General features: G+C 38.5%; 1 protein-coding gene across 20 annotated transcripts in view; it reads left to right on the top strand.

Moving 5' to 3' along the window:
• The window catches only part of DMD (dystrophin), a 2,312,475-nt gene that overhangs the window by 1,589,364 nt on the left and 701,270 nt on the right, over positions 1 to 21,841 (top strand). For all 20 annotated transcript variants that reach the window (XM_054251383.2, XM_035288503.3, XM_054251382.2 and 17 more), the window contains one exon: positions 6,301 to 6,409. In XM_054251383.2, coding sequence (XP_054107358.2) covers positions 6,301 to 6,409 — 109 coding nt within the window. The remainder of the gene's footprint in view (positions 1 to 6,300; positions 6,410 to 21,841) is intronic.

Below are 21,841 nucleotides of genomic sequence, written 5' to 3'. Positions count from 1 at the left end.
AATTTTCTTATAGATTATTAACATGTATAGCAAATTGTTACCTTTTACAGGTTTTTATTGAGAATTGCTTAAAGTTTATTATATGATGAACACCTGACTAGTTGTTACAGCCATTTTTGTTATGCAAATGAATTTGACAGCTTAATTGGAATGATGAGAGAATTGAAAATATGGGCAAATGCCAAAGAAGCAAAAAGCAAAATGAAGCAAAACAAAAAAGAACTTGTATAATATATAAGCAATCTATTTCGATTCTGCAGTACACCACATTCTTGAAAAAAGTAGCAAGATTATTTTTGTGACCAGCCAAATCAAAAACTGTAGTCATTTCATAAGTAATATTATTTATTCATAATTATAAAAGATTGGAAATTATAGAGTTCTGAGCTTACTGGACCTTTGACCCATTACAATGTCCTCAGACATTTGTGGTACATTGGGAGTACCATTTAATCTTAAAAATCCACCTCGTTTAGTGTTGAGGTTCAGAAAAATATCTTCCATGAGCGACGACTTTCAAGGGTGGTTTTCCTGAATAATCAGAGGCATTGAGAACATTCTCTGTTTGCTTTTCGGTTCAATACTGATTTTTAATAAATAAAGAAGTTACATTTATTGATATGCTAGTAAATATTAACATCATGCATTCTGGATAAAAACATTGAAAGCATTGATTTGGCTTATGTCAGGCATAATAGCCATAACCTCAAGAGCACTGATGATAGTTAAGTTAAATTAGGAAGTGATAAATTCGTACTATATATCATCTTTGTTCTTAGCAGTTTATTTGATATATATGTAATTTAATTTATATCAATGGTTATGTTTAATAACCAATTAACAATATTACGGAAATGTGACAATAATATCTCTTCCCATTTGTTTCCTGCTCTATCGTTTTAAAACATGTAATATTATTTATAAGTATATTTTAAATTTATAGAAGCTATATTGTGCTGTAAATGTTGTTTCTTAGCTTTTCAAACATTCATAATTGTATTTTAAAGATTCATCCATGGCTGGGCACAGTGGCTCACACCCGCAATCCCAGCACTTTGGGAGGCCAACATGGGCAGTGAGTTCAGGAATTCAAGACAGCCTGGCCAACATGGTGAAAACCCATCTGTACTAAAAATAGAAAAGTAACTGGATGCGGTGGCGTGAGCCTGTAATCCCAGCTACCATGAGGCTGAGGCAGCAAAATCCTTGAACTCAGGAAGTGAAGGTTGCAGTGAGCCAAGATCATGCTGTTGTACTCCAGCCTGAGCAAGAAGAGTGAAACTCTTATCTCAAAAAAAAAAAAAACCATCTACATTACTCTATATATACCTAGTTTATTGATTTTAACTATTGTATACTACTTCTTAACATGCATCCATCATATTCAGTTACCCATTTCCTTCACATACATACCCATGTTGGCCTCAATTCCCCATAACACAGCAACAAATTTCTTATACTTCCTTATGACCTTAAGAATGTGAGAGAAATTTCTCTGGTATACACTGATGAGGAAATATGATCAGCAGGGTATTTTGTTTGTTTTTCTATTTTTTGTTTTTTAACTTATGCCTACCTTTCTGTTGGCAGTCAGCAGCTGCAAATGAAGTTATACCTCTCTGATTTAGACAAGGCTTATTCTTTCCTTTGTTAACACCTAGTCCCTATAGAGACCTGAATTTGTGACCCTGGTCTATGAGATTAATTATTTATTTGTTTGTTTATTTTGAGACAGAGTTTCACTTTTGTTGCCCAGGATGGAGTGCAATGGTGCAGCTCACTGCAACCTCCACCTACTGGGTTCAAGCGATTCTCCTGCCTTAGCCTCCTGAGTAGGTTTGATTATAGGCATGTGCCACTAGGCCTGGCTAATTTTATATTTTTAGTAGAGATGGGGTTTCTCCATGTTGGTCAGGCTGGTCTTGAACTTGTGATCTCAGGTGATTCTCCCATATTGGCCTCCCAAAGTTCTGGAATTACAGGCGTGAGCAACCATGCCCAGCCAAGATTATTTTTTAAATACAGTTTGGTTCAGGAATTATCATTGCCTAATAGGGCCAGGTGTGGTAGCTCACACCTGTAATTTCAGCACTTTGGGAGGCTGGGATGGGCATATCACTTGAGTCCAGGAGTTTGAGACCAGCCTGGGTAACATGATAAAACCCCATCTCTACAAAATATACAAACAACAACAACAACAAATAAAATGAAATGAAATAAACAGCCAGGCATGATGGCATGCATCTGTAGTCCCAGCTACTCAGGAGGCTGAGGTGGGAAGATTGCCCAGAAAGTCAAGGCTGCAGTGAGCTGAGATCTTGCCACTGCACAGCAGCCTGGATGACAGAGTGAGACCCTGTTTCAAAATAAAAAAATAACCCTAATAAAATGATTGTACACCTGGAAAACCTACATAGGATCTTTCAAGTCCTATATATATTTTTTAAAAAGTAATCCATGATATATATGTAGTTCACATTGTAATCAAGTTGGGGAAAGGAAAACTCATTTGTCTCTTTCTTTTAGCTTTTATTAAAGTAGCCATTTTTCTTTTTTGAGATGAAGTTTTGCTCTGTTGCCCAAAGTGCAGTGGCACCATCTCAGCTCACTGCAATCTTTACCTCCTAGGTTCAAGTGATTCCCCTGCCTCAGCCTCCCGAGTAGCTGGGATTACCAGCACGTCCCACCACGCTTGGCTAATTTTTTGTATTTTAGTAGAGACAGGGTTTCACCATGCTGCCTAGGATGGTCTCTATCTCCTGACCTCATGATCTGCCCTCATCAGCCTCGCAAAGTGCTGGAATTACAGACGTGAGCCACTGCACCCAGCCTAAGTAGCCATTTTTATTTAATTTGATTCAGTTCAGAAATATTTACTGAACTCCTCTTAATAGGAAGCACTGGAATAGACATAAAGAAAACACCATACAAGGCAATAAGGATTCAGTCCTGCCTCGTAAAAGGCACATAGTTTGACTGGAGACAAACACACTGATAGGGTAGACTGGAAGAAACAAACAACTTGATGGGAAGTTTCTCTTCATTGTTTACCAGCTCAAAATCTCAACTATCATAGGCAAGAAACACACACACACACACACACACACACACACACACACACACACACGCACCCCTCTACCTTTTTCTGTATGGTGAAAGCCTTCAGTCAGGCTGAACCATTTCCTGATTCAATTACCATGTTAGCCTCCCAGCTCTGCTCCCCTTTGATAAAGCCTCCATGATGTAAAACACAAATAATATTATATTGCTCTTCTTCTCTAACACTTCAATCTACTCTATGGTTTTAGAAGAGAATCAAATAATCCCACATTACAAGGCCTTAATAAATTTCATTCTTGCAGGTCCATATCATTACTTGTAAACGCTGTAGTCTAGATAGCCAGGACACACTGCATTTATTTGAAAAGGCTCGATATCTCTTGCCATTTTCCCTTCGGTCTGAAGTGCTCTTTCTCTGGCACTCGAATGGTGCCTTCTGAAAACTTCCTGGTCATCTTTCAAGATCAATCCAAATGTTAGCTTTTGCAGGTAAACTATTGACCTCTCCAGGCTGAGTTAAGCTGGTCTCCCAAGGTGTCTTGTTGAAATTATCATTTTTTCCTAAAATCTCTGTTCTAATTTACTCACATGTCTGTGGATGCTTGGAGGTTACTAACTTCAGTTTTGTAAGCTTAGTAACTGGCACAAAGTCTAGGACAGAGTAGCCCCTGAACATTTTTTTCTGGAATAAATAAATTAATGGTTTCATTGAAATGATTAGCATAAAACTACAACATGTATATAAAATATTCCAATTAGGTTGGGTACATTGCCATTCCTATTTATTTTAAAGAGTTTGTAGTTTCTGGCTCTTTTCCAACTCTGATTCTTCAGACTAGAAATGTAATTTCTGCTAATGTTTTTATTTTAACCAAATCCAACATCAATACATTATTTGTATTCCTCGTAACATAAGCATTGGAATTTACAGTGATATATAAATGCAGCTATTATCTCTCGTAGGCACTGGTAAAAGTTTTGTGACTAGTGCTACTATACTGGTAAGGTCTTGCTGCTTCTAGGGAACTAAATATTTCAGTGGCTTAACACAGTATTTTTTTCCTTGTTCACATGACAATCCAGTGTATGTGTTCCTAGTCAAGCAGCTTTCCTGCATGTGTTGTTACAGAAACTTAGGTCCTGCTCATCTTCTGCCTCTGCCTGCCATTCCCTTGGTAGCCTTTCTCTCCTAGGGTTTTGCAAGAGAACTAAATCTTATTGAAAATTATCTGAGGGTCTATTATGTTTCCAAGAATGGTACATATCTAGGCTATCATAAATGCTCAGGCAACTGATTAGGTATAATAGATATCTTAGGATCATAGACAATCAGCATCAATGTCTCTTGGAAAATTGTTAAAAATGCAAATTATTGAATCTGGAAATCATCATTCTCAGCAAACTGACACAAGAACAGAAAAACAGGCCAGGCGCGGTGGCTGAAGCCTGTAATCCCACCACTTTGGGAGGCCGAGGTGGGCGGATCACAAGGTCAAGAGATGGAGACCATCCTGGTCAACATGGTGAAACCCCGTCTCTACTAAAAATACAAAAAATTAGCTGGGCATGGTGGTGCATGCCTGTAATCCCAGCTACTCAGGAGGCTGAGGCAGGAGAATTGCCTGAACCCAGGAGGCGGAGGTTGCGGTGAGCCAAGGTTGCACCATTGCACTCCAGCCTGGGTAACAAGAGCGAAACTCCGTCTCAAAAAAAAAATAAAAATAACAGAAAAACAAACACCACATGTTCTTACTCATAGGTGGGTGTTGAACAATGAGAACTCATGGACACAGGCAGGGGAACATCACACACTGGCGTCTGTTGCGGGGGAGTAGGAGAGGGACAGAGGTGGGTAGGAAGGTTGGGGATGGATAACGGGGAGAAATGCCAGACATAGGTGACAGGGGGATGCAGGCAGCAAATCACATTGCCATATATGTACCTACGCAACAATCCTGCATGTTTTGCACATGTACCCCAGAACCTGAAGTGCAACAAAATATTTTTAAATGCAAATTATTGAGCTCCACCCAGTATCTACTAAATCCAGAACTCTGGGGCTGCTATGCAGCAATGAGCAAGGACTTCAGGTGATTCTGTTGATCCTAAAGCATGAGAACAAGTGCTCTAGGGCATTAGGACTTAATTCTCTTTCCAGTGAGTTGTCAAGGTTTGCTGTAGGACCTTAGAGTCGTCTGCTTCCAGCAATGGAAAGGAAAATCCTATAAAAACCTCACTCAATTTTTTCAAAACCTCAGCTCCAAAATGACAACACTTCTGCTCACATTGTACTGGCTGTAACTTATCATGTAGCTGCCCATTAAGGTGGAACCAGCTCAGGAGAACCTACTGTTACATTGCCAGACATTTTTTGAGCCACTTGATTTTATCTTGGTAATTTAAATATGACTGTGGTGGGAATACTTCCACCACAGAAATTGGCAAACACTAAAAACAAGCTGTTTTTAAAAACCCTGAGATCAGAGATCCAGTTGATGTACATGTACCAGCACACCACTGGCCATATACAGGCTTGGCTGATGCCATGGGGAGTTCTGCAGCTAAAATAGCTCTTCAAATTTGTCCTGCTTTGAACAAATTAGTCAGACCTTTATACCCTCACCTTGATCAGTCACTGAATGAGTGCTTCCTTGGGAAAATATATGACCTTGGACAAGGCAGCTCTCTGCAGCTGAGGTAGTCCCTGAAGGGACTGACAACTGAAGAATGTCTCCTGACATCATTTCCATCATCCAGAACAAGAGTCTTTCCTTGAAGGGGGCTCTGAGTAGTATATTCCCATGTCCATTGCAGATGTTCCCTTTAAGAGATTCTGATATAATTGATCTAGGATGAGCCAGGACATTAGGCATTTTCTAAAGTTATCTGGATAACTTAAGTATGCAAGTACAATAGATACTCCTCAAGAATTAAGCCAGTTGCTAAGAGGGAACTGTTTTTGTTTTTTTTTGTTTTCACTAATATTTGCACTCTATTTTCTTTGAATAAAATTGTGCCTGGACAAAGAGTTTGTATGGAGCAATAGATAAATATTTGTAGGGTGGTTGGCTAAAATAATTATAATTCCTTTAAAAGAAATTCTATCCAATAAAGTTAATTTAGAAGTAAAATATAATAGAAATCCAATAATATGTTCACCAAATGGATTAAAATGTTCATGAATTAAGTTATCTTCAAGGTGTTACTCGAATAAGTAATGTGTATGCTTTTCTATTAAAGAGAAAGTTAGAAGATCTGAGCTCTGAGTGGAAGGCGGTAAACCATTTACTTCAAGAGCTGAGGGCAAAGCAGCCTGACCTAGCTCCTGGACTGACCACTGTTGGAGCCTGTAAGTATACTGGATCCCATTCTCTTTGGCTTTAGCTATTTGTTCAAAAGCACAACTATGAAGTGGTCTCTGAGTGAGAGAGAAAATTCATTTCAATTCTGAAGACACAGATAAACCTTTGTGTTATTGACTATGCAAAAAGTCTTAGAGTACATTCCTTGGAAATTGACTTTGATTCAAAGTGTTGCATGACAACAGGATGTGGGGAGTGTTCTCTGGAGATACACACACATGGAAGAGAAGAGCACAGGGGAGATTGTGGGAGAGTCTGAAATGTGATTTGGCTGCAACAGAGATCTAAGCCAGTCTCATAGAAGTGCTAAAGCTGGGTTGGCTCTGCAGAGCTGTCCGGAATTGCAGGCAGTGGGCCTGGCCTTTGTATTTCCTAATCCAACTAGCCATTGGCCATGGGCTGGCTGCCACCTGAGAGTGGAAGGACAACTTGGACAAGTTTTCTGAGGCCGAAGGCAATTATTAGTAAGGAACACCATTAACAACTGATATTTCTACAATCCGGGGATGTGTGCATTGTCCCTGAAGAGGAATTCAGGATAAACTACCTGAGTATCCTTTAACACTAAATATATGAGGATGCCATCTCAATGAATCCTATATCATTTAGACAATATTCTTCAAATATGTCTACAAAAATCACAGATACCCCAGAAACACACACAGTCCTCCTAGCCCCTCTCCCTGTCCCATTTGAAAGCAATTTAAGAGCTCTTCCATTTTTAGTTGAAGAAAAAGAAAAATGGATTGGGAGGACCACAAGCTGACTTGGGGAAGGCATATTTCTTCATTTAGCTGTAGTTTAAACATTTGTTTTCACTTCATATTTTCAGTCTATTTTATTTTACTTCCTATTCAGTTGTTGATAGAAGGTATTCATAAATTCTCATGGCAATGTTAATGCTGGCTTTGACTCTCAGGGGAAAGAAGCCAGAAAACTTCTTTGCTGTACCATTCTATAATTAGGCAGAACTAAAAGCATCTTTGGGTGTTTTGTGTGTGTGTGTGTGTGTGTGTGTGTGTGTGTGTGTGTGTGCCTTGTCTACTTTTCAAAGGTCAAATGATTGAAGCATTAAAGCATGGTCACTGGTTCTTCAGGTAAAGTTGATTTTTATTATATATCAAGTAGCAAAATACCAAACTGGAAGAATCACAGCTGGGGTAGCACAATGATAATCCCTTAGAAGGCATAAATAGTGTTTGAATTAAAAGAAGTCCTACAATCTGGAGACAGCACATCTCATGTGCCCTCCAGAATTACTGAGCAGTCATCAGAGTTAGATTTAACAACTTTGAAGACCTGGAAAAGATATGTTAGCATTATGGTTCTTTTGTCAATCTCAGACACTAAAATTGCTATATCAGGGTTATATTTAACTAACCATATCAGGTTTATTTCTTTTTATGAACTGTAAATTTTGATTTCCTCAACAAATATGCAGTTTGTTCCTATATTATCATTTATTGGTGTCTGTTTTCTGATTGTCTCTGGTATATTCAGCCTCAGACACTGTAACTGTGAAGAGATTGTGTTTCAATGATTTTTTGTAAGTTTGTTGAACTCTGAACTTATGGATTTATGCCTCATATAAGCCACTTTACACATGGTAGGAAGGTTTTAAAACCAGGGCACAGAAATCCATTTAATGTGTAATTTACCTAAATGTAACAATAATGTTTATTAAAAAACTACATTCAAAGTTTCAGGTTTGATTTTCAGCAACATATATAATTCATCCACTTAATAAATATTTATCAACTTCCATGTATTGAGCATTATACTGTTGCTGAGAATATAGCCTAGAATAATATTGAAGTGCCTCCATTCATAAAACATATATCTTAATTGAAAGAGAAAGACAATACACTAATGAAGAAAATATATATTGTCTCAATAATTATAAGTGCTGTAGAGTGATACAGATGATATCAGTGAGTGTTTGTTAGACATGCAGAATCTGAGGCCCCTACCCTAGACCCACTGAATCACTATCTGCATTTTAATAGAATTCCGAGGTGATTCCTGTGCACATTGACTTTTGAGAAACACCATTACAGAGAACAACTAAGCAGGGAGAAGGGATGAAGGTATTGCTGTCTATAGTGTGGTCAAGGAAGCCTGTCTATTAAGAGAACACCAGAAAACTGATGTAAGTGAGGAAGTGAGCCTGGTGTATTTCTGGGGAGATTATTCCAGGCAGGGAGAGAAAATACTGAGCAATGATACCGAAGTAGGAAGAAGATGGCGGAATATTAAGGAGATCAATAAAACTGGGGGAGTAGGTGAGAGGAAGTGTGACAGAGCCGTGACAGATACTCATCTTTCATAGCTCTGCCCTACTTCCTTCTTTACAACACGAGGGTCTCACCCTCACCAGTCTTGTCTTCTCCCCACGACCTCCACCTTGATGCCAGTATGGAGAGTCTGGGAATACCCTCAGCTCCAAGCTATTGGTGATGCTTGTGGAGTTGTGGTAGTAGCTCAAAATGAATAGAGAGAAAGAGGAATTTTCTCAGAAGCAGGTGCTTTCCATCCTCTTTAGCAAACTGACATGGAGCTGGGCATAAAGTCAAGATTTTAAATACACAAATGTTGAATGAAAAAAATCAACAGGTAGTCATTTAGATCCAGAGCTGCTCTTATTAAAGTAAGACTTTTCTTTATTCGTTAATGTGGTGGTTCAAATATCAGAATAAAGAATTGTTTCTATGCCTGATTTCCTGACTTGCAGGAAGTTAATCTGAAATAAATGCAGTATAAAAAAAGAAAATCTAATTTGTATTATGCTTCTTGTATATGTCTATTATTTCATGTACTATATTACAATACAATTGTGTTTATAACTCATTATAGTAAATTTTTTCCATTGCATTCCTACTATTGAATGTGTAGCTTCTTTAACATATGTCTTTACCCTCAAAATAATTGCAAAGTGTATATAGTTAAACATAATTTTTAAAGATAAGGAGCCCAAGGTTTAGAGGGGAAATAGCTAGATTAGGGCCACACTGCTGGAAAGCAACCAAGCCAGGGTTTCACTCCAAGTGTGTCAAGCTCCAAAGCCTGTGTTTTGTTTTGTTATTATGATTTACACTATCTCTCTGTCCAAGAACCTAATGGAAATTACAGATATGGATGCAGCTGGCCAGTAGTTAATATAATTTAACTCAATCTTAAACGTATCTGGAGTAAAAGTGCTATGTTTCTGTGTCTTTTCTCTTCTCTCTTCTTCTCTTCTCTTTCTTTCTGTCTGTCTGTCTTTCTTTCTTTCCTCCCTCCCTCCCTCCCTTCTTCCTTCCTTCCATCCTTCCTTCCTTCTCTCTCTCTCTCCCTCCCTCCCTCCCTCCCTCCCTCCCTCTCTCTCTCTCTTTCTTTCTTTCTTTCTTTCTTTCAGTTGAGATAGAGTCTTGCTCTATTGCCCAGCCTGGACTGCAGTGGCGCAATCTCAGTTTAATGCAACCTCTGCCTCTCAGATTAAAGCTGTTCCCTGCCTCAGTCTCCAGAGTAGCTGGAATTATAGGCCCATGCCACCACATCCAGCTAATTTTTGTATTTTTAGTAGAGACAGGGTTCCACCACGTTGGCCAAGCTGCTCTTGAACTCCTGACCTCAAGTGATCTGCCTGCCTTGGCTTCCCAAAGTGCTGGGATTATACGCATGAGCCACTATGCCTCGCCTGTTTCTGTGTTTTTTCTACTTAAATCACTCTATTATAAAGACACATGCATGCGTATGTTGATTGTGGCACTGTTTACAGTAGCAAGGACTTGAAACCAACACAAATGCCCATCAATGAAAGACTGGATAAAGAAAATGTGGCACATAGATGCCATGGAATACTATGCAGCCATAAAAAAGGACAAGTTCATGTTCTTGGCAGGAATACAGATGAAACTGGAAACCATCATTCTCAGTAAACTAACATAAGAACAGAAAACCAAACGCTGCATGTTCTCACTCAAAAGTGAGTGTTGAACAATGAGTACACATTGACACATGGATGGGAACATCACACACTGGAGCCTGTTGGGGGTGGGGGGATAGGGGATGGATAACATTAGGAGAAATACCTAATGTAGGTGACGGGGCAATGAAGGCAGCAAACCACCATGGCATGTGTATACCTATGTAACAATCCTGCATGATCTGCACATGTACCCCAGAACTTAAAGTATAGTTGTTTTTTAAAAAAGTAGAAAAAAATTGGTTCACTCTATTTGAATTTCTTAGAACCATAGAAATCCAAACTTGGAATAATTATTACAATTATTATCTAGTTGAATATTCTCCTTTTATAGGTATAGAAACCGAGGCGTAAATTTGCTTGTTTTGTTTTATGAACACTAAACCAAACCACCTTGTGGCTGCTTACTTAAATTATAAAATATAATGAGGTGGCCTTTCCTGTGCTTTACAAATTTTAACTTTCAGGACAAATGAACATCCTGGAAAAAAAACTTTCAATTGTTGTTGCTTGGACACCTGTCCAAATTAGTTTCTATTGTTGCATAAAGGCACCCCAAAACTTAACAGTTTAAAACAAGAGTTATTTATTGGCTCATAATTCTGCGTGTCTGCAGTTTGCTCTATGATTAGCTGGATAGTTATTCTGATGATCTTTCTTGGTGTTATTTATGTGAATGCAGTTATCTAGCAAGTGAACAGAAGCTAGATGGTCTAAAATTTAGTCTCTCAGATATCTGACAGCTGGCTGTTGGTTGGAGAACCTTGGTTCTTCATAAAGCCACTCATCATCCTGTAGGCTGAACTAGACTTCATTATATGGTATTCTCAAGTCAGTGTTCCAAGAGAGGGAGAGTGGAAGCTATAAGAACTCCTGATGCCTAGGCTTTGAAACTGGTACGACATCACTTCTACTGGTCAAAACAAGTCAAAATATCAGGCCAGATTCAAGACGTGGGGAAATTACTTCGTCTCTTGAAAGGAGGAGCTGCCACATCATATATCAAAGAGGCATGCATACTGGGATAGAAGTTTTTATTGTCACCGTATTTATACACAAATCACTGCATTGGAGAAAAGGAGGGAAAGTGCAGATCAAAGTGTTGGTCTGAATTCAAGGCTCTTTTTGGGTGATTCTCAAAATCTACCATGCATTAGAAACATGGCACATGTATACCTATGTAACAAACCTGCATGCTCTACACATGTACCCCAGAACTTAAGGTATAATTTAAAAAAAAGAACTATCTAGTTCTTAGCAGAGGGTAGACTACGAGGCTTCAGCCCCAGAGGTTCTGATTTACTAGCTCTGGGGTGAAACATGCATCTTTTTTTTTTTTATGAAGTCTTGCTCTGTCGCCCAGACTGGAGTGCAGTAGCACAAACTCAGCTCACTGCAACCTCCGCCTCCTGAGTTCAAGCAATTCTCCAGCCTCTGTCGCCTGAGTAGCTGGGATTACAGGCACCTGCCACCACACCTGGCTAATTTTTGTATTTTTAGTAGAGACAAGGTTTCACAATGTTGGTCAGACTGGGTCTTGAACTCCTGACCTCAGGTGATCCACCTGCCTCAGCCTCCCAAAATGCTGGGGTTACAGGTGTGAGCCATCATGTCTGGTCGAGACTTGGATCTCTGAAAAGGTCCTGGGTGATGCTGATGCTGGACTATGCTGTGAGGACTACCACCAAGGACATACAGTGACTGGGGAAGAATAAATTCATTTTTTCTTCTGTGTGCAGCAAGGAGTGGGGTTCTAATGTGATCCAGTGTGAATGCTAAAGGGAAATTCATGTAACTTTAGCACCTCTACTCCACATACCCCACCCCCACAAGGATGTTATAGCTTAGAAGTTTAAGGAGATGGGCAGCACACTAAACCAGGCAATATTCACCCTACAGGGCTGTTCAATGTTCCTGAAAGAGACCTATGGAAAGAAAAGCCATAAGTTCCTCTAGAAACTTTCAGAATCATTTAGGTAGACAGGGCTTTGCATGGGTCTGAAGGCCTGCATGGCAGATGTAGGCAAAGATCCAGTAAATCTGGTTGTAAATGTCAATGTGAATCCTTTCTTATCCACAGGCTGCTGGGCCTGAGATCGTTAATGTTCTACAATACCCGATTTAGCATTTTTGAAAGAAATTGCATATAGACATGCTTAATGTGAAGACTCCAAATCAGGATATTTGATTCAAATGTCTCTTGGTAATAACTATGAAATGAATAACCCATTGTATATAGACATATAGAAGTGCCAGTTAATAGAGGTTTCTAGTTGATTAAACACTAGTAAAATCATCTCTTCCTGAAGTTAAGTTTGGAGAGAGCAAGTCTCAAGTGTAATTAAGAAAGCATACCATTGGAAGTCAAGAAGACTAAATTCTAATATCTCAGTTGTGCTACTAAGTATATAAGGCATCAACACACTGTTTCTGCAAAGGGCCAGACTCTAAATATTTTCTGCTTTATGAGTCATGTGGTCAACTCTGTCATTGTATACTAAAAGCCATAGACAATACCTAAATAAGGGGCATGGCCGTGCTATGATGACACTTCATTTACAGAAACGAGGCAGGTAAGATAGATTTGACCCTTAGTGGACTACTCATATCCCCTTAGCACTCATCCTTCCTATAAACCATGAGGCTTCTAACTACAAGTACCAGTGACTCTACCTGAGTCCTTTCTCTGGCTGTAGGAGTAGCTCTCTCACTTGTAGAGCAGGCTGAATGCCAGGGAGGAGACATCTCTGGAATTGTACTTACTCAGTGGACAGAAGTTGGTAGATAAATGTATTAGTCTTCATAGTTTTCATACTGCTATGAAGAAATACCCGAGACTGGGTAATTTATAAAGGAAACAGAAGTTTAATGGATTCACAGATCCACAAAGCTGGGGAGGCCTCACAATCGTGGCAGAAGGCAAAGGAGGAGTAGAGGTACGTCTTACATGGTAGTAGGCAAGAGAGCATGTGCATAGGTACTGTTTCTTATAAAACCATCAGATCTCATGAGACTATTAACTAACAGGAGAACAGCAGAGGAAACACCCACCCCCATGATTCAACTACCTCCCACCTGGTCCCTTCCATGACATGGGGGATTATGAGAATTACATTTCAAGATCAGATTTGGGTGGAAACAGCAAAACTATATCAATGAATATCCTGTCTTCTCCTCCACTTGGGTAGAACACCTCCAATGCATGTTCCACACTAAAAATCTCCAGTGGATTGAGCTTATTGATGATAAACATGCTTATTAGCATGCCTTGTGTAGGCTTCCTTCCCATTTTGGCAAAACCTGGACCCAACCCCATATCTCCTGTGTTTGATTTCAGTGCTCTTCAGTATTCTTATATATATCTCAACTTTATTCCTTGTTGAGACAAAGATGACAGATATGTATGTCTTCAGCTCTACATCTCTGTCTTTTCTTGTACCGTGGCTTTCTGGGATCAGCTCCCAATTAAATTGTTTGTATGCAAGTCCTTGTCTTAGGGTCAATTTCTATGCAAACCTAAATTAATATATATCTTAGAATTAATACCACAGTTATACCTTTTGAGTAAGTTATGTTGCAATTACCATTTTACATATGAGATAACCAAGGGTCAGAAAAGTGAAATAATTTGTCCAAGGTTACAAAGTTAGTCCGTAGCAGAGTATTCAAAAATAAGTCTCTAGGATTCCAGAGCTTATGCTATTAATCAGTACACCATATATCAAGCAGTAATTTATTTATCTTCATTTGAATTTTTTGAAGCCTCTATTTAAATTAAATATCAAATACACATATGGTTATTTATACATTTTTATTTGAACTTCACTCACCTCTCCAAAGTTAAAGAAAGTATTCCATTTCCATTGCAGTAATACTTTAAATATCTAGGCAGTTAAAGCATGAGGTTACTTGGCATTTAAATGTACTCTTATTATACTACTTTTTTTTTTTGCTTAAATGGCAAGAAAATGATTATTTTGAAAATGCCCTTTGTTTATCTGCAGTAATCATTTTTTGTGTGTGAAAATGGCCTTCATTTATCTGCAGTGAAGGAAATAGAGGACAGCAATTAGTTCTTACATTCTTATTCCTCTCTTGAGTCCTGATCCTTCTCATTAATAGAAACATGGCAGGGGGAGGAATGTGTAGCCCACACACTTTCCTGTTTTGATTATGTTTCCACTGTTGATTCTGCTTCAGGTGAACCTTTGGAATTAGGCAAATAAATTTCAGTAGAGCCAAATATTTTTCTTCCTCATTAACAGTGATTTCTCAAAATGGCTATATTATTGATTTAATAGTTACAGCCTCTAAACCTTGAAAACTTCCTCAAAGTCTAATGTGTCAGGAGCAAGCTTTTGTACAAAAAATATAAAGACCCTTGCTTGGGCACAATGGCTTATGCCTGTAATCCCAACACTTTGGGATGCTGAGACGGGCAGATCACAAGGTTAAGAGATGGAGATCATCCTGTCTAATATAGTGAAACCCCGTCTGTACTAAAAATACAAAAACTAGTGGGCATGGTTGCATGAGCCTGTAATCCTAGCTACTCAGGAGGCTGAGGCAGGAGGATAGCTTGAAGCCAGGAGGTGGATGTTGTGGTGAGCCGAGATCATGCCACTGCACTCCAGCCTAGCAAGAGTGAGACTCCGTCTCAAAAAAAAAAAAAAAAAAAAAGTGAAGACCCTTAAACAGTTGTAATAATAAAATAAATCAATTTTAAACCCTATCCCAATATATTTCAAGCCCTTGAGCAACTAGAGAGACTCCTTAACACTTCACATTAATTAATTAATTTAAAAATTCATATTTGTATGTATCAATGAGGTAAGAGTGCTTGAAGTATAATGAGCTTTGTCACACTGTAGAAAGCGAAATTACAACAGAAAACCCTGGCTGGCGAGGCCCCAGTACCGCTCACACTGATCAGAAGGAAGTTCTTTCTATGTAGGCAGTAGGCGGTTCCTGGTCTGAGGCCAGGTTCTTCAACAATGCTCACCATAAGCAGGAAAGGCATAACAGTGGCCTCATTGTTAACATCCACGACAGTGATAGAATGTGAAACCTCTAGTGTTTAGTACTTAGTATTCAGTATTTAGATGTTAATTATCCATTTTGTGATGAAGTTCCCTTTCTTCTTCTCTCTTAACCTTTTGGCAGTTTTATTGCTTGGTTACCATTTCCAGTTAGGGTTGCGCTTTGGGGTCTGAACCAATGAAGGAAGAGAAACTCTAATTCATCATTTCTAGGAAAAAGAGAAGGCTAACATCAATTCTGATGATTAGAGATTCTTTGATTTCCTATGTCCTGCATTTTAACTGAAATAAAATAGTAATTACGGTAAACTTACTCAAATTTTTAATATCATTTAACACTCTTCAAGAAAGGACTTCTGCTTGAAATCACTATAGAGTGTACCATAATCTTGAATGTCATATTCTGAAGAAGAAATCAGAACTATTTAAGCATATTTATGAGAATAGGTACCCTACCGTTCAAACTGAAGGTTTCAACATGTATTCCTAATTTCTAAAACCCACTGAATAGTTTTAAACTTGAATATAACTTTATCTTCAAATAAACAAGATTCCAAAAGGAAATTGTAGCAGTTTTGCATTTAAATTTTTGATTTTAAGATTGTGGTCTGAAAAGTAATTGAGTGTTCATTCATTTTATTCCACTATCTCAGCAAAGGCTTTCATTCTATTAGAAGCAATGTTAAGAAGGATAACTGCCAACTCTCTTCTTAAAAAGTGAAGAGCAGATGGACTTCTACCAATCTGCTATACTTGACACTTTTTCAACTCCCTAACCTAAGTTCTAGTCACTGTCTAAATTATTTTTATTTGAATAGGAAAAGTACATCTATGCTTACTGTACATTTAGACAGTTCCTTCATTCTTTGAGATCTGTTATTTACTCTCCTTCCTACTTGCCTTTTCTTTCATAAATCAGATGAGTACCCATGGTCTGGCAACAAAAAAGCTGTTTCTCACATTTTTAACATCTCTGTGGCCCTCGTCCTACCCTTCCAAGTGTTTTCCATACTGTTTTTCTGTTGAGGCCTTCAGAATTGGATGCTGTTCCATAATTACTGGACTACCCATGACTGTCACATCATAAAATCCATATACCCTTTTCCTACCTTTACATGCCAAATACGAGGTGTGTCTAGCTTTAATTCAATGACTAGAAATTGGTAGGTATTGTACTAATACTTTTTTGGTCAAATGAACAAGTACATTTTTTTTTTACTTTAGGTGTATACTATATCCAGCATTTCTCCCCATGTTATCCCTCCCCACCCCCTGTTGCCCCTCCCCTAACCCCCCAACTGCCCCCTGTATGTGATGCTCCTCTCCCTGAGTCCACATATTCTCATTGTTCAACACTCACCTATGAGTGAGAACATGTGGTGGCTGGTTTTCTGTTCTTGTGTCAGATTGCTGAGAATGATGGCTTCCAGACTCATCCAAGTCCCTACAAAGGACAGGAACTCATCATTTTTTATGGCTGCATAGTATTCCATGGTGTATATGTACCACCTTCCTTTTCTTTGTCCAGTCTAACAAGTACATTTATTTTACAGTCAGATCAAATAAATCAACCTTCCCATGTAATAATAATAATACCAAGAAGATTAAGTGATTGCATGCTTGACTGGCTGTTTAGTGGCAGAATCTGGACCCAACCCCACATCTCCTCAGTTTGAGTTCAGTGTTCTTCAGTATTCTTACATATCTCAACTTTGTTCCCCACTGTGACACAGCTGACAGATATGTATATCTTCACAGTCTCAGTAGAGTCAGTCCTATTTTTTTTGAAGATCACAGTGCTGATCAGAGAGGGATAGTCTATGATATAGCTTTGATGCAAATCTTCCAGGCCAGATGTAACCCCCATCTCATTCTTAAAACCCTCATGCTTGACTGTGGCTTGAAATCCAATATGAGAACCTCTGCTTTACATGGGACCTTCATCTTAAAATTCATATAGTTTATTCCTTCTCTCATCTTCAGTATTTTTTATGAAAATATGTTTTAATCTTATTTCCAAAGTGCTTGACAGACCTTGACAAATTCATTAGACAAACAAGCTAGGTATCCTAATATTTAGGAAAGATTGCTAGCAGCACTAACTACACCAGTACCCAATTAAATTACAACACATACCTACAATAGGAAAAAAAAGTCAAAATTATACTACTTTCAATTCCTAATTCTGGAGTAACTACCACACTTTCAAAAAATTCAAAATTGTTCTCCAATATTAGAAACCAGGAACTAAATTACATGTCACTATATATATAGATATATCACTATATAGTTTATATATATATAGATATATCACTATATATAATTATATATATAAATATATAACTACAACTTATATAGGAAACTATATGCATATATGTGTGTATGTATATATATAATTTACACTCCTATATATATATATGAGACTGTATCTATATATGTATTTATATATATATATATATATGAGACAATATTGAAATAAAACAAACTAGCCAATTTCCAATGTCACTTTGTTTTCCCAGGATTATTCTTTAATCTCAAGGAAATGTATGAATACACAATATAAGTAAATGTTCTATAATGTTCAGTATGGATTATAAATAGAGGAGGTAGTTTTTGTGCTCATACCGAAGTGAATGAGAATTGTTTCCTTGGTTATTAATGCACTTTTCATAACCATATGATTTAGTGATAGGTGTTGTTGCTTACTAAGTTCAGCATGAGCAAAACAGAACTACTATAATTTTTATTGCTAATCTTATTTCTTTTAGGTAAAATATGTTCTTTTCCTTTGAACCTGCACACTATGTTTAACAAATAAGGACATAACTCAGGATTGAATTGTGAACTTCGATTTGAGCCTTTTTTTCAAGGTCAGGAGCCAGTTTCACAGGAACTTTTATTTTTTCCAATACAGCTGACATCCACTCCCACCAGCTGAAAGACAAACTTGTCTAATAAAGCTTTCAGATTCAATTTGCTGCCTTCATCCAGCTTGAGGAATCTCTGGAGGTCACTCACAGCATGTATTGCAACCCCAACAGGGAGAAGTAATGAAAAGATTCTGGTTAAAAAGCTGACACTGCCCCTTCCAACCTCTTTGAATGTGATATAATAAGCCTGTTTATAGACGCAAATCTCTATGATTCTGGGGATTTCCATCTTGATCTCTGACTCTGAGGAACATTTGAACACATGGATTTGTATCCATTATCTGGGTGAATAAATGCTTCATATTGAGGAAAGGGATGTTTTAACAATTCTGATGTAAATCAGGCAAAACAACATTGTCACTTCATGTTTAACTCTCCTGCAGGGTCTCTAAGGTCTCACAGTTTGGTTCTATTCCAGTAATATATAGGCATATCATAGCCATTTTCAAAAACAATACCTGCTTTCATTTCAATTATTACCCCTGGCTTTTGCATTGACCTGAACATACCTAATATTTATCTTAGAGCTAATATGCATTAATGCCTTGTTCTGTACCAGGCATTTTGCTAAGTATTCTTTGTGCATTTTTCTGTTTAATCTTACAGCAGCCTTATGAGATAGGTAACACATTATTTTTTCACCATGAGAGGAAATGAAAGCCTAGAAAGGATGGTTATCCCAAAGATACCCAACTACTAAGTGGGCACAGCATGGCCTGGAACCTGAATATTTCTAAAGTCCATGCCTTTCTTTTTCTTTTTTCTTTTCTTTTCTTTTTTTTTTTTTTTTTTTTGAGATGGAGTTTCACTCTTGTTACCCAGGCTGAAGTGCAATGGCATGATCTTGGCTCACTGCAACCTCTGCCTCACGGGTTCAAGCAATTCTCCTGCCTCAGCCTCCCAAGTTGCTGGGACTACAGGCGTGCACCACCATGCCCAGCTAATTTTTGTATTTTTAGTAGAGACGGGGTTTCACCATGTTGACCAGGATGGTCTCGATCTCTTGATCTCATGATCCACCCACCTCGGCCTCCCAAAGTGCTGGGATTATAGCCGTGAGCCACCGCACCCAGCCGGACCTTTCTTTACCTTTATGTTAAAACATACTGGATCTTGATCATGCAGTCTGTGAGTAAGGCTCCATATACTGTACGACCAATTCCGCCATATTATGCATGCTTTTGTACATGTTTTCCAAATGAAATTCAACAGCAATACTCTCTCTTCACCCTTCTTTTCTGTTTTGCATGACATCTAAATCTTTTTATTATGTATTTAGATTTTTTTATTTCTCAAAATGGAAATATCCTCATTTTTTTCTGATTATAAGGATTTTTGCCACATATTGTTGAACTGCTTTTCTGGAACCTTTTTCCACTTGGTTTTCCCACCAACAGTATATAGTATCGATTTCCTCATAGCCTTATGGTACTGGGTATTGAATTTTTTTGTCTTCATCAATGTATTGGTTAAGATAATACATCTTCTTTTAATTGAATTTTTAATTATCCATAAGGTTAAATAGTTTTTCACATATTTATTCCAAATTATTTATGTCAATTGTCAATTTTTTCTTTTTATTTTTATTGTACTGTGGGCTCTGGGGTACATGTGCACATCCTGCATCCTGCAGGATTGTTGTATTGGTACATACATGCTATGGTGGTTTGCTGTCTCCATCCCCTGCCCGCCTCCCCCATTGCCTACATCAGGCATTTCTCCTGGTGATATCCCTTCCCATCCTCCCTGCCCCACTGCTATCCCTCCCCTCCCCTCTACCCTCCTACCTAGCCCAGTGAGCACTGTTCTCTTCCCTGTGCCCAAGTGTTCTTATTATTCATGACCTGCCTGTGAGTGAAAACATGCAGTGTTGGGTTTTCTGTTCTTGTGTCAGTTTGCTGAGAATGGTGGTTTCTAAATTCATTCATGTCTCTACAAAGGACAGGAACTCATCTTTTTTTATGGCTGCACAGTATTCCATGGTGTATATGTGCCACATTTTCTTTGTCCAGTCTATCATTGATGGGCATTTGGGTTGATCCCAGGTCTTTGCTATTGTAAACAGTGCCGTAACGAACATATGTGTGCATGTGTCCTTATAATAGAATGATTTATAATCCTTTGGGTATATGCCCAGTAATGGGATTGCTGGGTCAAATGGAATTTCTATTTCTAGATCCTTGAGGAATCACCACACTATCTTCCACAATGGTTGAACTAATTTACACTCCCACCAACTGTTTAAGAGTGTTCCTATTTCTCCACATCCTCTCTAGCATCTGTTGTCCCCAGATTTTGTTTTTTTTTTTTTGAGACGGAGTTTCGCTCTTGTTACCCAGGCTGGAGTGCAATGGCGCAATCTCGGCTCACCGCAACCTCCGCCCCCTGGGTTCAGGCAATTCTCCTGCCTCAGCCTCCTGAGTAGCTGGGATTACAGGCACGCACCACCGTGCCCAGCTAATTTTTTGTAATTTTTAGCAGAGACGGGGTTTCACCATGTTGACCAGGATGGTCTCGATCTGTTGACCTCGTGATCCACCCGCCTCGGCCTCCCAAAGTGCTGGGATTACAGGCTTGAGCCACCGCACCTGGCCCCTGTCCCCAGATTTTTTAATGATTGCCATTCTAACTGGTTTGAGATGGTATCTCAATGTGGTTTTGATTTGCATTTCTCTAATGACCAGTGATGAGCATGTTTTCATGTTTGTTGGCCGCGAAAATGTCTTCTTTTGAAAAGTGTCTGTCACTATCCTTGCCCACTTTTGAATGGGTTTGTTTGTTTGTTTCTTGCAAATCTGCTTTAGTTCTTAGTAGATTCTGGATATTAGCCCTTTGTCAGATTGATAGATTGTAAAATTTTTTCCCTTTCTGTTGGTTTCCAGTTCACTCCAATAATTGTCTCTTTTGCTGTGCATAAGCTCTTAAATTTAATTAGATCACATTTGTCTATTTTGGCTTTTGTTGCCATTGCTTTTGGTGTTTTCATCATGAAGTCCTTGTCTGTGCCTATGTCCTAAATGGTTTTGCCTAGGTTTTCTTCTAGGGTTTTTATGGTGTTAGGTCTTATGTTTAACTCTTTAATCTATCTGGAGTTAATTCTTGAATAAGGTGTAAGGAAGGGGTCCAGTATCAGCTTCCCACATATGGCTAGTCAGTTTTCCCAACACCATTTATTAAACAGGGAATCATTTCCCCATTGCTGGTTTTTGTCTGGTTTGTCAAAGATCAGATGGTTGTAGGTGTGTGGCATTGCTTCCAAGGGCCTCTGTTTTGTTCCATTGGTTTATATCTCTGTTTTGGTACCAGTACCATGCTGTTTTGATTACTGTAGCCTTGTAGTATAGTTTGAAGTCTGGTAGTGTGATGCCTCCAGTTTTGTTCTTTTTGCTTAGAATTGACTTGGCTATGTGGGCTCTCTTTTGGTTCTATATGAAGCTTAAAGTGTTTTTTTCCAGTTCTGAGAAGAGGGTCAATGGTAGCTTGATG

This window comes from Callithrix jacchus, chromosome X (assembly GCF_049354715.1).
Source record: "Callithrix jacchus isolate 240 chromosome X, calJac240_pri, whole genome shotgun sequence".
NCBI lineage: Eukaryota > Metazoa > Chordata > Mammalia > Primates > Cebidae > Callithrix > Callithrix jacchus.
The sequence above is the reverse complement of the archived record's forward strand: the minus strand, read 5'-3'. Positions and strand labels throughout refer to the sequence as shown.